The sequence below is a fragment of the Petaurus breviceps genome, unplaced genomic scaffold (genome assembly GCF_028583685.1).
Source record: "Petaurus breviceps papuanus isolate PSGF00001 unplaced genomic scaffold, PetGlider_PUasm1.0 90919, whole genome shotgun sequence".
NCBI lineage: Eukaryota > Metazoa > Chordata > Mammalia > Diprotodontia > Petauridae > Petaurus > Petaurus breviceps.
This window is the reverse complement of record NW_027187378.1, coordinates 35,858,464-35,877,329: the sequence shown is the minus strand read 5'-3', so window position 1 is coordinate 35,877,329 and position 18,866 is coordinate 35,858,464. Positions and strand designations below refer to the sequence as shown.

Here is an 18,866-nt window from a genome sequence, read left to right as displayed (position 1 = left end):
GAACAGGATGCAGAAAGTCAATGCCCTTTTCTCTCCATCTTCTTTCTTGGTACAGGTTGGGTCCTTAGGGTAAGAGGGCAAATCAATACTTAAATTTGCATCTCTTTAAGTTTGATAATAAACAGGGCCATGGTCTTAAAGTCTAATAACCACAAAATAACTACTAGGTTCAAGTGTTAGGATTCCCCAGGTATTTAAGTTTCTCAGCTAAATAAATGTGGGTGGACACAAAGTAAAAAGGCAACCAATTTCCAGGAAACAGTTCTTTGTCTCTGCTAATGGTTCAGTCAATTCCTGGCCTTTTCATATGTAGACAAGGTTACTCCTAAAACCAAGTCAGGTTTTTTTCCTCCAGACTCTCCTTCTCAATTTTCCTATTCCTGTTTCTTAATATTCCTCTTCAGAACAGGCACCAAACCTTGGTGTCATCCATGATTCCTCACAAACACTTATCCTACATGTAATCAAATCGTCCCTTTCCTACCTTCACAACCTACTCGGAATATTTTCACTGGTTGTTCTCTATAACTGGAATCAACTTCGCTACTTGACTCTTGGCTTGTTCAAGCTAAAGGCCCTGGGGTCTCATGACCAGGTCTTGCTACCTCATATGGCCTCCTCCCCCTCTCCTCCTAAAATTATAAAAACTTTCACAAGTCTCTTTGATTGGGAAATCCACTGGACATCCCCCAGGGTGACAGATTTGCTGCACTATCTCAATCTAAGATTCATTATTCCTCAACTCATGACTTTGATTTATTTTAAGACTTTAAATAAGTTATGGCCAGATAATGGAACTTCAAATTTGTGGATTATAGAGGTAAAACATTTGTAGGGCAGAATGAAAGAATGGACGAGAAGTGTCAAAGGCCTTGCTGCCTGTAATACTCTCCAGTAAGCATTGAAGCAGATTAAAATGCAATTGGAGACTTAACAAAATATATAAAAATTCAATTTCAATTTTCCTGAGGAAAAAAAAACAACAAGATGTGTACGGAGAAAGTTATGCAAAATGTACACAAAGTAATTTGGAGTGTTGGAGCACTAACATGAGAAAATCTGGAAAGGCCTTTTGTAGGCTACCAGGACTGAACTGAGCCTAGAATGGAAGTAGGGAGTCCAACAGGTAAAGATGAGGAGGGGGTGTATCCAGGAATCGGGGTATAGCTTGAGCAAAGGCACTGAAGTGGTTGACAAAATATCTTGTATGGAAAATAGAGAATAGGCCAGGTTGACTGGAACAGAGCACATGAGAAGGAGGGAGAGCAGTCTGGTAACTGACAGTTAATAAATTTAAGTACTTTTGAAAGCTTTTCTATTTTATCTTAGAAGCTACAGAAGTTTCTTATGCAGGTGAATGTCTTATCTAGGCTTTAGGAAGAACTCTTAATTTGATATAAAGAGGTAAGAAGGAACTTATTTGTACTCACTGAGTTCTAGTTACCAGATCAAGACAGATTCTGTTCTAGGGCTCTGAAAGAGCTGGCAGAAATGATTCCTGAATTCTGATACAGGTCAGTGATCCCAGAAAGACTGTGAACAAGAGGTACTCCAGAGCTGGAAAAAAGGGTGATAGGGAATAGTTTGCAAACCACATAGGCCAGTAAGCTTAGCAAAATTCTACAGCATATCAGAGCTGTGGTTAGTGAACAACTTCCTGGCCCAGCGGGTTTTCCTTTATGCCGTCTGTGGACTGCTGTCTGCCGAGCCCTACAACACCCTCCCTCTTTGCAGCTGGGATACTCTTGCAAGTCACTTTCCTGCCCAGAGGCAGGCCCATCCTTCCACCTCGAATATATACCCCCCTCTCTTAAGTAAAATACAATTCCCTTTTTGCAGTTGGGGTGCCCTGGCAAAAACAAAATAAACATCTCCCCAGCCCCCAGTTCTGATTTTTCCTTTCTTCTTATACTTGCAGATTCTAGTTGCCACAGGAATATTGTTGGTATCAGGATTTATCAAGCCTTGTTTTGGACTTTGAAGTAAACTTGCAAGTCAGTAACCTCTTCTTGGACCTGTTTCCTTGTCTGTAATAGATTTAGAGGTTTAATGACTGGCTTAAGCTTATATAGCTAGCAGGTGACAGAACTGCCAAATGGACTCAGATTTCCTGATGCATTTATAATACTTTTCCTATCATTAAGTTTCTTTAAGATCTGGTACAAAGGCACTTTGGGATGATTTCTGTTCTAAAAAGAAAGCACTATCAGAGGGTAATGGTGTTGCAATTCATCATATGTAGAAAATGACTAGTTGAATACTTGTAGCCAAATACTTGAAAACTTTTTTATTAAAATATTTAATTTTCTATTAAAGTACTTTTGAGTATAAGCAAGTATTTCATTTGGTGAAATTGTGTTCTTGAAAACAAGGTTAAGTATCAAGTCAGGAATTTGTCAGTAACAATTTGTTTTACCACCTAAAACACCTTTATTCATTGAGTATCACCGATCCTGGCACAACTCTATTAATTATGAAATCTTGGCTTAGGAACTAAGACAGGAAGTATAAAATTTCAAGATGGCAGAGCAATTAATAAAATTAAGATTGTCAGCAGGTTATTATAGCTTTAAAAATATTTGAGTCCTTCATATGAATACAGTCTTTCATGGTCAAATCCCACATAGTCCTAGAAAGGAATAGTTATTACTTAAGTGCCATTATGTTTGCTTTTTGTATAGTCCATCTTAAACCATTGTGCAAGTTCTTTGGCATTTTTATTTTCACATGAACATTTAAATTATTTAAACATAGCACTGTACACAATACTGACCTGAAATAATATGGTTAAACTAAAGGCAGGAACCTTCGAAGGTTGTTTACTTTCTCAAGGCCCCTAGAAAAAGCTGGATGGCCAGTTGGCTTGGGTTTTGCCTTATAGATGTTACCAGTTGGTGACATCTTTTCTTTAAAAATTCTGGAATGCCTTAAAGATTTTTAAGTAAATCACTTTTTATGTGATTTATGTCAAAGAAAAAAAAAAGAATGGTAGTAAAGTGGATTTTGTGGGGACTGAGGAATTACTGTTTTAAAAATGTAATTAAATATTCCCAGAAATGTAAACTATCAAACCAAATCAAGTCTCAATTTGGCTTTACCATCATTGCATGGCATGATGGAGAAAAGCATCACATGTGTGCCTTATTAAATTTTTTTTAAACATAAACAATTTCCTTTTTCCATCGAATAAAAAGAATTGGCCAATCAGCTGACAACTTGTAAACATCATGCTTCCCTACTGTGACAGAAAACTAATTTTTAGTACATGTAACACAAATTCAGTAAGTAAACAGCTAAAATAGTTTTCTAAATTGGATTACAGTAAAACTTCCTTGATTTGGACTAATCTGGAAGATCTTCATTTGAGCTTTGCATTACAATATGAAAAGGTCTACTAGCAAAAGTCATATAAGATTATAAAGGGCAGGTTTAACTCAATTGTTAATTATTAAGAATTTTATTAAAATGCTTACCTGCAAATGATATCGATACAAATCAACTATATATTCAATGAGACAGATCCAGTATGCTCTTTCTAGGATATGGGGCCCATGGAATACGATGGAAAGTGTACTTGAAATTTTTAAGACTACATTTTTTGAGTCTGAGTCCTCTTATCCTGTCCAGATAGAAGGGTAGTGTCCACTGACAAGTTGATCCACTTATTGATCAATGATAATTTTGACTTGTTCCTGACCTGAGCCTGCCCACCCTAGACAAGTCTCCTAGTCCACTAGTCCGTGGAACCCTCTTCTCCCAATACTGGTATTGGACTTAATGTGAACACCGGATTGGCTTTAGCCCTAATGTAGCTTATAACTCCCAGACCCAAGTGATCCATGTGAATCAGCCTCCTCTGGCAGCAGGAATTACAGGGACGTTCTACCACCATGGGAAATTGCATCTATTTTTTAAATATTCTGTAATTCATACTGGTCTCCTCAAATTGTCCAAATTAGACGTTTTACTGTATCATGCTTTTTTATAGAAACTTTTTCAAACTTAAAGCCTTACTCCTTTTGACATCAATACAACAAAATTTACATAAACAATTTGCATTTTAAAAGTTAGGCATCTCAAATCAGAAACAATCAGCTGGATTCCAAATTCATCCTAAAAATCAGAGGTTAACCTGGGATCCATGAACTTGTCTAGAAAATGTTTTTATAATTGTATGTCAATATAACAGGTTTCCTCTGTGATCCTGTGCATTTTATTTCATGCATTTAGAAACATTATTCTGAGAAGGGGTACATAGGCTTCACCAGACTGTCAAAGGTGTCCATTATACATTTAAAAAAGAAAAGGTTAAGAAATCCTGCAATAAAGTACCAACAAATTTTAAAGATAAGTAGGTGTTAATGGTTTAGTTCTCTCTAGATTGGTACTTATTTCTGATAAGGCAAGAGAGTTAAACATAAAATGCTACATCATTATGGTTTTTATCTCTCTATTAAAATTGAACATTTAGTCCTAAATCAAAGTGAAGTTTGAGAGAAAACACTGACTGAAAACAGTGAAGATGTTTGCATAGAAACAACCTCAAGTTGATGATGTAAAGAAGATAGAATAAATCATTTACACATACATGTCCCTTAACAAGTGCTAAGGTAAACACATGAAAACAAAATTAATGCTTAGCAATGGTTTTTACTTCATCCGTAGCCTAGGTTCAGGCATGGCTAGAGATAGTTTCTTAATTTCAATTCAAAACTAATGCTGTTACAATTATCAGCAAAGAATGAATGTGATTCAAAAATTAATTTTTAATATTTCTAGTTTTTTCCAACCATTCCTTTGAAAAATTAAGCCATCAAGAATCCAAGTCTAAAAGGCTAGGCCTGGGTAAATCACTTAGAACCTGTGGTTCTCATATTTTAACTGGATGGTGTGGTAGAGTGCATAGAGTAGGCCTACCTGTGTGATCCTGGATAAGTCATTTAACTTCTTAGTACTCTGGGAAACTAAGACTTTAAGTTCTAGAGAAGGTACCAAGGTGCATGGGTAGCTCTCTCAAATTCCAAGTTCCCTATACTAATGAATTCATAGCTCTAACCCCATCTGATCCAACTCTACCAAAAATAGGGTCATTATTCAACATACTTTGAAAATATGTTAAACATGGAAGTCTTAATGCTGAAAATTCTCCATGGGGGCAGTAGTTTGTAACACATTTTGGTTTCAAACATAATGCCAGAGATTATCACTATAATTTACCTGTCAGGGTAGTCCTGGAAAGGATGGTAAAGTTGAAGAGGGACTCTCAAATTTTTTTACTTCATTGTCTCTTATATGCTTAGACATGTATAAGTCCTTCCCAAATAAAATGTAAGCTCTTTGAGGGTAGGGATTTCATTTTTGTTTTTAAATTGCCAGCACAGTGCTAGGCACATAGTAGGTACTTAATAAAATACTTGCTGCTGACTGATGTGTCTGAGAATGCATTTCCCATTCTTCTTACAGAATGGGACCCCCCCCCCAACCTTGTTTCACCAGTCTTCTTTATGGGCAAATCTAAGTCACAATCCAATTCTTAAAAGTTCTACTAAGAATCTTTATGGTTAAAAACCACATTTAATAAGAAGGTAAATAAAGTGTTAATCAGATCATTTTAAAAAGCTATTTTTAATATTTAGCACTGGGGGAGGCTAGATGGCACAGTGAGTAGAGTGCTGGCCCTAGAGTCAGGAGGACCTGAGTTCGGATCTGACCTTAGACACTTAACACACAAAAACAAAAAACCTAGCTGTGTGACCTTGGGCAAGTTACTTAAAACCCAATTGCCCTCCAAAAAGAAAAAAAAAAGAATTTAGCACTTATACTGAGAACACATATGCTTTGTAAACCATAAAGTGTTAGATAAGAAAGTGAGCTGTTATTATTACTATGTTATGATAAAGTAAGGGATTTAAAAAACAATTTTTTGTGTGCGTTTGAAAGGAACCTAAGGGAATTTTAGGTTATATTCCATAAAGATGGAATACTTACTTAAGTATGATATTACTTATCAGCACTATTAACACATTATAAAACTCAGTCCAAAAGGGATGAGGAGAAATGATTCAAAAGTATACCATGTATCTAATTATCTTTATCCCTTCCTTGACAAAAAATTTTAACAGTTTACTGAAAGTTTTTTTTTCTCATTGTGGAAATGTGTCATAATAGGAATGGGGTTTAGGGATGGAGAAGGTAAGTAGAATCCTTAAAGAAATTCATTTTATGGTTAACAGAGCTAGAATGTATCTACTCTGCAATGCAAAGGTTACCAATATGGAAAATTCTTGAGTCATTACAATGAAAACATTTTAGGCAAAAGGATGCAAAGAATGGAGAACAGAATTAACTGTCAAATCTGAAATCATTTTAATATTTCCTTCCCAGAGACAACTAAACCTTTGACACAAAAAAACAGCCTGGTCAAACTGATGCAGAGAGATGAATAAAATATCTAGTTTTAAAATGTGGTCAACTTATGCTGACAAGGTATGTTTCATGATCTGACCCATACTTTCTATTTAAATTATCATCAGTTCTTGCAACCAACAGATTCCAAAAGTTTTCATTTTAGACTTACATCATTTTTACTGCACGAAATTTTTTTCACTTCAGATTTTATACTATTTCTATAAATACTGAAAATAGAAAAAAACAAATCCTCTATCTTAAAACTGGTATTATAAACTTATGTCACTCTGAGGTTAGTCTATAGCTTTTAAAATTTGTCAAACTGTAAAAAAACTAAAATTACTATGGACAAAAAATTTACATTTTAATATTACATATCAATTTTATTGTTTTAAAGTCCTGAAGTGCTTTTACATAAAGAATTAAGAATGTTTAATTTTTCAAATGAATCTCCTGTTCATCTGATAAGGCCCTGTAATCCTGCCCCATCAATGTGTATAGATCCTTTCATGATGGAACTTCTACTATTTCATAGTAGTCATTGGGAAGAATCACATAGCCCCTTCCAGATAATGCATCCTTTTCTTTCTGAAACTGGACAACCTCCTTGAGCTTTTCAAGCTGCCTCTCCTGTCTTCGGCATCGCTGCTGTGCAGTCTTGAGCTTCTTTCTAAGTTTTTCCACTTGTTCTTCGAGCTGCTGAATCCTTTTCCTTTGATGCACTGTATCTTCTACAGTGTAGTTGTGGTCACAGAAAACTGCAAGATTATTGGGGGTGTGAAGAGGTGGCATCAATAATCCAAGAGCAGCATCTACTTGGGAAACAGGAGGTGTTAGAGGAGGGGGCGGGAGCTGTTCTTGTTGCTCCAGAAGGTCCTCATTCTAAAACAATAAGGCAAAGTAATTTAGTCATTCAAAATAAGTGACCTCAATAACCAGCATGAATAACCTAAATGCCATTATTTGAAGCACGGTTAAAAGATTTTTCTCTTGAAGGAATTGAAGTTTTAAAATTTTTAACCTTGTTTTTATGTAAAGGAGAGTATAAAATTAAAGATTTATGGATGATCATTTAAGAAGAAAAATATATTGAGGCTGAATTTTCAAATGATTAATAGAAAAACAAAGTGTAGCATTGTATTTGTTTAGGCATACTCTAACCTTGGAGTAAGATACAAAAGCAGCGTAACTAAACATGAAACCATTTAAAATTAATAAGACCATTTTTTTTTTAACTTAAAAAATCATTATCACCTTGTCATGTGGTTCAGTGAAACAAAATATCGTGGGTACAGCATTCTCCTTCAGTAGCTTATTGTTGCACTCTCTCTTAAAGCAGTCTGGAGTAAAGTGTTCTGAACAAATACTGCTGTATTTGCTGGGTTTAAAGTTTTTTCTTCTGACAGCAGCCTCCCATTTTTTACAAAGATCAGGTCGTGTAAGAGGAAACCTACAAAAGAATAATTCAATTCTGTCATCTTGTCCATGCCTATGAAATTTTTAAAGGTATTATGAAAATTATTATCCTTTAAATTTTGAAAGCTCGAAGATTTCATCACTGAGGATACTTCCTGTTCACTAACAAAGATTGCCAACATTTCATGGAATTGAAAATGAGATTATCTAATATGTATTTGCCTAGGCCAGCCCTTGAACACATATAATGTCTATTACTGAATGCCATAACTACCCCAGCTTACGCTCCACTGGCAGAGTCTTCAAGTACCAGGAGTCAGTCACCCACAAGCCAAGAGAAAGCCAACAAGAGTAGGGTTTCCAGGAGGAAGAAAATAACTAGTTTAAATCACAAAGTCAAGAGCTATTATCTTGAAAGACAGATAGTCTAAATGCAGAATGCAACTCTGTATAGAGAATAGCTCCATTTATCTACAAAGCCTTTTAAAGGCTAGGTTTTATTCTTTAATAGTATTTTAAAAGGTTCACAAAGGAAAAGACACCCAAAACACATCTTGCATAAGAACTGAATAAAATTGCATTTGATTAAGTCATAGTTGAATTTCATTCCTGAAGGAATGTAATTAGCTTCCAGGTGGTAAAAAAGGTGAGAATCTGAAGTAAAGCACTTTCAGAGAAAAAGAATTAATACTCAACATCCTTTTCCCAAGGATTAAAAAAGTTCCAACTTAGAAACTAAACTTTCTCCAAAGAACATGTGGAATTATTAGTGATAGAGCCTAACCAGTAAAAGAACAGAAAAAAACAACCAGTGAAGCAGGTAATCATCAGTAGTTTCATTTATCAAAATTATAGTAAAAAAATTAGTTTTTATAAAATTATTTTAAAGTAACCCTTAGACTACAACATAATATAAAACATTCAGTTTAGTAAAAACTGAAAAAGCATGGAAAACTTAAATAAAAAGCAAGTATTTTAGGACATCATTGATTGTACTTAACTTGGTAATTAGATGCATAATGGTCAACTACTACCAGCAAAACAACAATTTTCTGGCTCAGAAAATTTTCATTCCACCCTGGACAATGAACCATAGGAGCCAAGCAAAAATGCAACATCATTCCCAAATTATATAATTTTTCGACACTCATATTCCATATTACTCATTTATATTTGGATTTCTGACGCAGGGAAAAGATCTACAAATAAGAATAAATTAGTTTCTTAACAAGTTTCTGTACAAGGATTTACTCTAGTCAACTTTCAATAATTCCTAGTTACCACCTAACCAGGACAACATCAGGACAAAGCTGGGAGATATCTTACAGAAAGGAATTATGGAACTGAACGTACAATGACTGCCTATGTATTACAGATGCCTCTGACTATTCCAAAGCTAGATAAAACAAACACTTCTTGGCATAGAGAGTAATCTTAAAGGCTAACCCCTCATTTCAAACATGAGGAAACGGAATCAAGAGGTAGTGATTTGCTCCAGATCATCACACTGAAAGGCATGACTAGAACCAATCTAATGCTATGTGACTATGTGAATTTCTAAAATGGGAGAAGAACATCACGTGTGTGTTGCCTCCTCATTAATTCCTAACCCACCAGAGAATGAAGGTCCTTTAGAATCATTTTGACCAGTGCTGCTCCTCCACCAGGCGAGGAGTAGGAGAGCTGAGCCAAGCTGACATAACTCCTTTGCGCCACCTTCTCTCCTTCCTTCCTGGCCTCGCTGCCAGCAAGGCTCAGAGGAAGGTAGGTTTTTTCTGAGGCCCATCCAGTTTAGTTTCTATTTCACCAATCAGAAAATCATTCTTGGAAAGTACAAAGAAGTTTAAATGGTCCCTTGAAAAGGAATATGAATTGGCTAAAGAATGTTTCTTTACTCTTAGCTTATTTGCACTGATTTTCAAATTTAAAAAGTATGTTTTTTGAAATAGAAATTTTCCCATAAAAACCTAAAAGTTTATGTCTAAGTGAAGGAAGAGCTTGCTTTAGAAATTTATGTTGGTATTTAAAGAGTATCAAAAGTTTATTTGGACACTGATGTCAGCATGTTATCACCAACGTCTGAGATTAGACTTTATTCAGCTGCCAATTTGTTGACAATTTAATATTTGTCTAGATTAAAAATAAAACATCTAGTGACAAATTAATTTCCTCATGTGTAAAATGAGGGAGGCTTAACTTGAGAAGCATTTTGGTATAGCGGGTAAACTGCTAGACCTAGAGTTTAACCTAAAAAATTGGGATCAAAACTAGCCTCTGACACTAGCTATGTCATCATGGGTAAATTACTGTGAATCTCACTAATACCTGTAGCATCTCCTTCCTAGGGTTGTGGTGAAGTTTAAATGAAATAATGATCATGAGGACTTTTAAAAATTTCAATTGCTATGTAAATATATGCTATTAGACAAGAAGATCTTAGATTATGAGCTGAAAGCGTTCATCTAGTCCAACCCTTCTATCTTAGAGGAAGGACTGAAGGTCAGAGAGGTAAGTGATGTGCCCAGGATCACAGAGAAAGTACAGCCAAGCCAAGATTCACATCCAGGTCCTCTGTCAAATCCAACATTATTTCTACCACACCTTTAAGGTCTCTTCCAACAGTCAAGTTTTATAATTTCATGATCTTTCCTAAGAAACAAATGAAATCAGTCTTGAAGATCATCTTTATTCTAATGATGAGGTCACTGAGGCCCAGAGAAATGACTGGTTCAAGATCGTATACTAAAATACCAGCACTGCCCAGAAGAAATTTCTGGACTTCTATGCTCAAGGATTAACCTCACCAGAACTTCCTTTTAGGATTTTAGTAGCATCACATGTGAATTTGCACATTATTGGCACTTGTCAGTATGTCAGAAATAGCTCTGAATGTGGAGTCGGAGGAAGCCCAGTCATTCTATCTATCACCCATAGGACTTTGGGCAAATCCCTTCCCCTTCCAGATCCTCAGTTGTTGGTGAAAAACGAGGAGGCTGAACAGACTGAAAGCTCTTGGTTAACAGCTGATCTCTGTCTAATGCTTTCAATTCTCATGAGTGCTGCTGGACACCTGAACACCTCCTGTGAGATAAGCAGTACAGGTAATAAATATCATCCCCATCTTACAGACAACAGACATAAAAAAAGGATTTGCTCACAATCACACAAACGGCAAGGATAAGTCTTCCTTCCTGCATTACTGACTCCCTCAGGCTGCCCCTCATCGACAGGTTCTTTCCCACAGGATGCCGAAGTCACTTGGGACCCAATTGAAGTCTAGTTTGGGACTTGTCACTACTCTGAGCTTAAATTTTAAAACTTATCTCAATGGACTATTGTCAGGACTAAATGGGATTATGTAAAGTGCTTTGTAAAACTTAAATTACTATTGTATATAGGGATTATCTAGGTTGTCCATTACATAGTGCTAGAATTAGTCAGGAAGACCTGGAGTATAAACACTGCCTGAGATACTTAATAGATGTGTGATTCTAGTCAAGTTACTTATTGCCTGTCTCAGTTTCCTCATCTGTAAAATGGAGATAATATACTTTGGCATATACCTGAAATCCCAGTTACCAGGGAGGTTCCAGATTTGGTGAGGAAGAGATCTCGTCCTGAGTTGGGGAGTTTTGAGCTGCACCAGGCTAAGGTAGCTCTATTGTTTAGCACCAAAGAGTAGGGAAAGGCTAAAGGAGGAGAGGAAAGGTAGGTCTAAATTGCCTAAGAAAGGCAAACCATTCAGTTGGAAATAGAGGTCAAAACTCCTGTGCAGATCTGTGTGGGACTTGCACTTCAGCTTGGGTGAGAAAAAAGATAATTATAACATAGCATAACAGCATAACACAACATAACACAACATAACATAACATAACATAACATAACATAACATAACATAACATAACATAACATAACATAACATAACATAACATAACGTACACCTACTTCCCAGGACTGTGATAAAGATCAAATGTGATAATATAAGTAAAGCACTTTGCAGACCTTTGGACAGCATGTAAATGGTTCACTATTATGCAATTCCACACCAAACCAGCTATATGGTTTACTACAAAAATGTTTTGACCTCTGGCTTAATTACACTTAAGAATTTTAGTCAACTTTTAGAAATCACATAATCAGAAGGAAAAATTCACTTTATTTTCTTAAACTATCAATAATGCTACTCAAAATATTAACAGTAATGTCGTACTCATGTGACAAAAGAAAAATCCTTAAAACAAAAAGTTTGTTCAAGAGTTCCCTGAAGACTAGATCATTTGCTCAATCAGAATTTATTAAGCTTACTTTGTGCCAGGCACTGTGCTAAGCCCTGGGGATACAAAGTCAAAAGTGAAATAGTACCTGTGTTCAAAGAACTTATATTCTAAATAATAGGCACTAACAGCTGGGGAAGAAGGAGGGGGGAATCAATCTCAAAAAGCTTCATGGAGGAAGAGGCATTAGAGCTAAGCCTTGAGAAACTAAGAGAAGGGTTGTTTTATTTTTATTCTGAACTTGCTGAACCCGAAACAGAATAGGCATTTATGTAAATATAGTACAACCAAATAAGAGGATTGTACTTTCCTGTAATTTGTTCATCCATTGCCCAATACATGGGGAGCTGATATAAATATTTTTGTACATATGGGAAGAGGATTCTTGAGGAAGTGTTTGGTGTGTGCCACAGGACTAAAGGACAAGAGAAGAGGAGGGGCCATTACCTTCAGCAATGGAAGAAGTATTTCTAAAAAATTTGGTGAAAATTCAATCTAGGGAAAGCAGATCATATTTTGGGAGTGGAAGATGGGGCATGGGTTCACAGAAGATACCCTGCTAGGAATCATTGTGCAAATTGAAGAAGCTCTGGTTTTTCCACAGTGCCTGGTACAAAGCAGGTGCTCAAAAAGTTCTTTTTTTTTTTTTAAGAATATGACTGAATATATGACATATAATATATGACTTTATGAATAAATAAGTAAGTAAAGGAATGCCCCTCCCCAAAAGTCCCCTTAAATTCTGGTAATGCTTGTTTTCCTCTTTTTATAGGGGTAACTATCAGTAAAGCTTTAGCAAATCTACTCTATTTTAATACTTGCCTCAAATTTCCTCCACTCTTGATAGCCAAGGAAAATCATGTTCTTTTTCCCACACCAAGCCCCGGTAATTTCAATACCTCATTAACCCTCTCCTCTAAACTTTAGATTTCTGGTCTTAAAAGTGTTTTATGGTTGTTTCACAAGTATCAGTCATCTTTCTAAACAAATCTGAAAACCCTTCAAAGCTTATACTTGTGTATCCTTCATAGTGCTGAACATATAGTAGGAGCTCAACCAATGTATGTTGTTGGATGGTCAATTTCATCACTTGAACTTTCTTACTATTGGAGTGTCCAGTGTTTATTTAACTGGCATAAACATGTATTTGTACCTAGTTCATGTCAAACAGCAATTTTGCAAATTAGAGAATTTTGACAGGGTTAAAAGTCTACTTAGGTTGTCCTCACATAACAATGAAATTACTGATTTTTGGACACTAGCCAAAACACACATTGGGAGGGAAGGTATAGGGAGCAGGACCTCCCTCTGAAACTCTTAAGTGTATATAGTGTTCTTTTAAAGTTAATTATAAAATAAGGGGCGGCTAGGTGGCATAGTGAGTAAAGTGCCGGCCCTGGAGTCAGGAGGACCAGAGTTCGGTTCCAGGCTCAGACACTTAACACCCCCACAAAAAAAATAGCCGTGTAACCTTGGGCAAGTTACTTAACCCCAACTGCCCTCCAAAAAAAAAAAAAAAAAAAAAAAAAAAGAATTATAAAATGAGGGGGCTATTAGATTCTCAGGTTTCTTCCAGTTTTAAATCTTATAATTCTTTAATTTTAGAAATCTCAGTTGATTTTTTTTTTTCCTTTTTGGAAGGCAATTGGGGTTATGTGACTTGCCCAAGATCACACAGCTAATTTTTGTGTTAAGTGTCTGAGGCTGGATTTAAACTCCGGACCTCACCTAGCGGCCTCTTGGTTGATTTTTAAATAGCAAAATGAAATACTGTTAACTTTTTAAAAATTCTTTAACATTTTTATTTAAAGTTGAGCTCCAAATTCTATCTTCTCCCTCTCTTTCCTCCCTCCCCTCCCTGAGACAGTAAGCAATCAGATACAGGTTATTGTTATAGGAATGTAAATTTTTAAGATTTTCCCTGCCCCTAGGCTAAGTGCACCTGGAGCCTGTGGTGGGAGGCTTGTTTTTCAGGAATGCTCACACCTTGGTGCTTTGTGATTGGGCAGTGGGTCAAGAGGGTTGTTACAATCTCTGACCAAGGAGAAGGCTATATATAATCCCTGATGTAAGACTTTGTTTTGGGGCTCACTTTGAGAAGTGTTGTGTGATTTGACCAGATGAGACTCTGGGCAGCTGTTGAGAGCCCTCCCCTCCACCCCCCCTGAAAAACCCAGATATTGATGCTTCCCTCTCTGGTAACTGACTAGGTATGGATGTAATGGTGATGTAATGGTTGGACAGTAGGAGGCCTGTCTGCTTGATCTGTTTGTTTCTCTGTCTTCTTATAATTTCTGCTTGTAACCTTTGTATACTCTGAAGTTCAGGGTGCTGACCTTTTTCTCCTGAACTAGGTAAATGATATGTTTGATTAAAGCAAGATTATTAACCCACTTTGAGTTGCTTTCCTTTAGAGAAGCAGATCTAAGAACCTGTGTTGATAGCCACCCTGGGGATACTGGGGTGCTTGCTTGCTACAGTTATACATGTACAATTAGGTAATTCCATATTAGTCATTTTGTACAAGAAGACTAGAATAAAAGAAAATATGAAAGAAAGAAAGTGAAAATAGCATGTTTGTCTATATTCAAACAATATCAATTCTTTCTCTGGAGGCAGATAGTATGCTTCATCATTAGTCTTTTGAGATTGTTTTGGGTCATTCACAATTCTTCATTGAACAATATTGCTGTCACTGTGTACAGCATTCTCCTGGTTCTATTCGTTTTACTATGCATCAGTTCATTTAAGTCTTTCTAACTTTTTCTGAAATCACCCTGCTTGTCATTTCTTATAACACAACAATATTCCCTTTCAATCATATACCATAAGTTGTTTAGCCATTCCTCAATTGTTGGGCAGCCCTTTGATTTCCAATTACATGCCACCAGAAAAAGAGCTTGTTATACTTTTGTACAAATAGGTACTTATTCCTTTTTTTCTGGATGTCTTTGGGATATAGACCTAACAGTGGATTGCTAGATCAAAGGATATGCACGGTTATAGATCTTTGGGCATAGTTCCAAATGGCTCTCCAGAATGGTTGCATCAGTTCAAAACCCTGCCAACATTTTCCTTTTTTGTTACATTAGCCAATCTGATAGGTGTGAGGTAGTACCTCAGAGTTGTTTTAATTTGCATTTCTCTAATCAACAGTCATTTATAACATTTTTATATGACTATAGACAACTTTTCAGTTGTTTTTTTTTTAAATGAGGACTACCTAATATGGTTTCAATCAATTTTTCAAGTTAAAAATGATTTTCAGAAAGAAGTCACACTTGGAGAGGACTTAAGGGGTCACTTAGTACACTAGAATCCCTTCTACAATGACTTCAACAAGTGATTATTTAACTCTTTCTTGAAGGCCTCCAGTGATCAAACGAGATGATATATGTAAAGTACAATATAAATGCTGATATTATTATCATTCTTAGAAACTCACTACTTCCCAAGATATCCAATGTATTTTTGGACAACTACTGTGCTAATTACTTCACTTGATCTTTACAACAACCCTGGGAGGTAGGTACCATCCCCATTTAACAGACAAGACAAACTGAGGTCAAGTAATTTGCCCAGAGTCAAACAGCTTGTGTCTGAAGCTAAGTTCGAACTTAGGTCTTTTTAGAGTCCAGGCCTGGAGCTCTTTCCATCTGCTATCTAGAAATTTGTCTCTCTGGATGTTCCCCTCCCCTTTTGCCCAACAATTCCTGTCCAGCTGGGCCAATCAATAACAGCCTAATTTTCGTTTCACAGGGCAGTCTTCTGAATTATTTGAAGTCCCCTGTGACAACACTCCTTTTCTTTTTTTTTAAAAAGCAACTCAACTGAGGTTAAGTAACTTGCTCAAGGTTACATGCCTAGTTATTTCTGGGTGTGGTGCAAAGTATCTGAGCCCAGATTCGATCCCAGGTCAAACACTCCTTTTCTTTAGAACTTATTGGTCAAATCAAATTTAGTTTTCTGATATAGTGAGGATAAAATCTAAAAAAATCTTAACCATTAGTGAAAATGCCTTTCAAAGAAACAAACTTTCCCTGATAGAAAGAGGGTAACGCGGTATTTCACTATCACTGGTTTCCTTTGTAATCTTATGTATTCTATGCACTTAAAAACATTCTAAAAAAGGGTCTTTAGGTTTTATCAGAGTGCTACAGAGGTCCACTAAACAAAAATGGTTCAGAATTAAGACTTAGTTTACAGAAAACATTGTCAGCCTATGTGCCTCTAGCTGCTGCTGAGGGATATTTAGGATCTCTGGCAGGCTGATTACATTCCCTCCACATCCTCCCCCCCCCCCCATAATAACTACAGTTGAAGTTTATACAGTACTTAAGTTTTGCAAAGAAAATATATGATCTCATTTGAACCTCTCACATCAGATCTTCCCTAGTTTTGTGGGGGGCATCATCATCCTCCCACCCAGGTTCACAAACTATGCCATCCTTTACTCAAATCAGTTGCCAAATCTTGTCCTATCTACCTCTATGACATCTTTCATGTCAATCTCCTGTCTGTTCACAGTACTACCCCCTAGTCTGGGGCCATATATCACCTACAAATTAGTCTCCTGGCCTCAAGGCTTTCACCACTCTAGCCCCCTTTACCTGCCACATCCCTAACTTCCTGTCACCACCATGTCAACTCTGGCTTTTACAACCTTTTACAACCTGCCCACAACCCACCTACCTTTCCAGCCTTACAAAACATCGGCTTCCCATACTCTCTGATTCAATTGAACTGGCTTTGTTACTGTTCCTTACACTTGACAATCCACTTTCTTACTCGGAACCTGTGCGCTGGCAAATTCCTAGAATGTCCGTCATCTCCAACCTCTGGAATTCCTTGTTTCCTTTAAAATGAACCTCAGTCAGACCACATGAAGCCTTTCTAGATCCCATTAGCTGTTAATACTTACCCCACTTCTAAATTATGTGGCATGTGTATATACATACATATATATAATACACACACATATAGATGTGCATGTTGATTCCCCAATAGGATAGTGTATATATATATATATATATATACACACACACACACACATACACACATACACACACATACATACACCTATGTGTGTTTATGTGTATGTGTATGTATATGTATATATATTGTGGGGGAGGGAGGTGAAGAGAAACTTAAACAAGTCTACATTCATAGCATCTTTTTACAGAGGAGAATGCTGAGACTCACAGAGTAAGTGATACAGCTATGGCTTCAGAGCCAGTGTGGAGGCAGGAGGGAAACCAAGGTTTTCCACTGGAAGTCCAACCTAACTCTCCAGCTCCCAGTAAATTATAAGTAATGGGCTGAACGCACAATGGTCTTTCCAAAGAAACGCACTGGCTTAAACCCCAGGCTGGGTCACTCTGGTCACATACAGCAAATTACAAACATTTATGGTTGCGTTACCTACCACCTACTAAGGCTAATAACAATGATAACAACAGCAGCCAGGATTTACACAGTACTTTAAGGTCTGCAAAGCGCTTTACAAACATTCTCTCATTTGATGCTCACCAAAACCTTGGGAGGTAGGTACTAACAGTACCCCCATTTCATGGATAAGGTACCCAAGGCAGATGGAAGCAATAGTGACTTGCCCAGGGTCACACGGCTAGTACGTGTCTGAGGCCGCATATGAACTCGGATCTTGCTGACTCCAGGTACCGAGCTAAGGGCTCTGGCATCTGGGTGGCTCTAGGCCCCAGCCTCATCTCTGCCGCCGCCTTCCAGGCAAGGGTCCAGCTTGGGGCTCGTTTAGAATACGTCGGGTGGCTTTGGCCATTTCCCCGGAGGTGGGATCTGGGCCGTCAGGAAGCCCTGGGAGGAGGCCTCACAGGTGCGGGAGACCTTGGTAGAAGCCCAAGGGGGCACAAGGTCCCTAGGCCGAACATCTCAATCCCTTTGGGAGGTGACGTAGGCCTTGGAGGCCATAGGACTGGCTCTCGTCGGGGCTGTGGCCTCGAACGCATTAAGTGGTCACCAGGGGCCGGAGCAGCACCAGCCCTTCGGGTGCCCAAGGGTGCCGCCCGCGGCCCGTGCAGAGACTGACCAGTAAACAGTCTTCTAGGATCGCGCTTCGCACCTCAGGGAGCCATGCCGGCTCCGCTCCGCCCCGCCCCCTCGGTGGGCCCGCCCCCTCATAAGCGCACGCGCTCCCCCTGCTGCTGCTGCAGCTGCCGCCGCCGCCGCCGCGCGCCCGCCAGGACACGCGCCCGGCTCCGCCCCCCCGGCCTGACCCTCCGCGCGCCCCCTAGCCCCCAGTAGGGCTAAGACTAATCCCGTTCCCGTGCCGCGCTCCGGAAACTCACTTGTGAAAGGAAACGGGTTTATCCTTGTCGTAGCGGTTCCTGCAACCATAGGCGGAGCAGGACTGCACCATCCTTCCGGCTTTGGGCCGTAGGGGCGGGCAGGAGCAGCTGCTACCGCCGCCACCGCCACCACCGCGCACCTGACTTAGACACTCCACTCCCTTTTTTAGCGCCGGCCAGCCAGAGCGGAGGAAGTTCGGCTCACTCCAAGAGAGCTTTTAATGTGCCTGTATTGTTGTTTGCATTAGCAGGACCACAGCCATCGCCCGTCTGCTCCCATCTCCAAGATGGCGGAGGCAGCTTCAGCCTCACCTCTCGCGAGGAGCTTCGGACGACGGTTCTGATTGGCTCGTCGCCCAGAGGTAACGTTTATTCGGATGCGGGCAGCAGGCGGAGTCCCGACACCTTCGCGCAGAGCTGATTCGACCAGCCCTTCCCTCCCCTT

The 18,866-nt window shown here is 38.3% G+C and overlaps 1 protein-coding gene across 1 annotated transcript; it reads right to left on the bottom strand.

Moving 5' to 3' along the window:
* Positions 1–2,272: 2,272 nt before the first annotated feature.
* THAP1 (THAP domain containing 1) lies at positions 2,273–18,661 on the bottom strand. Its single transcript, XM_069075803.1, has 3 exons — positions 18,422–18,661; positions 7,663–7,858; positions 2,273–7,290 (listed from the first exon to the last, which is right to left on the bottom strand). Exons 1-3 carry the CDS (start codon positions 18,490–18,492, stop codon positions 6,916–6,918), a joined length of 642 nt encoding a protein of 213 aa, XP_068931904.1. The 5' UTR covers positions 18,493–18,661; the 3' UTR covers positions 2,273–6,915.
* Positions 18,662–18,866: the final 205 nt, after the last annotated feature.

Excerpts from the sequence above, each read along its gene's own strand:
- THAP1 (XM_069075803.1), bottom strand. The coding sequence starts at position 18,492 with ATGGTGCAGTCCTGCTCCGCCTATGGTTGCAGGAACCGCTACGACAAG. Across the intron at positions 7,859-18,421 it reads AAACCCGTTTCCTTTCACAA|GTTTCCTCTTACACGACCTG; the intron begins GTGAGTTTCCGG and ends ATTCTTTTGTAG. Across the intron at positions 7,291-7,662 it reads TCACTGAACCACATGACAAG|AATGAGGACCTTCTGGAGCA; the intron begins GTGATAATGATT and ends TTATTGTTTTAG.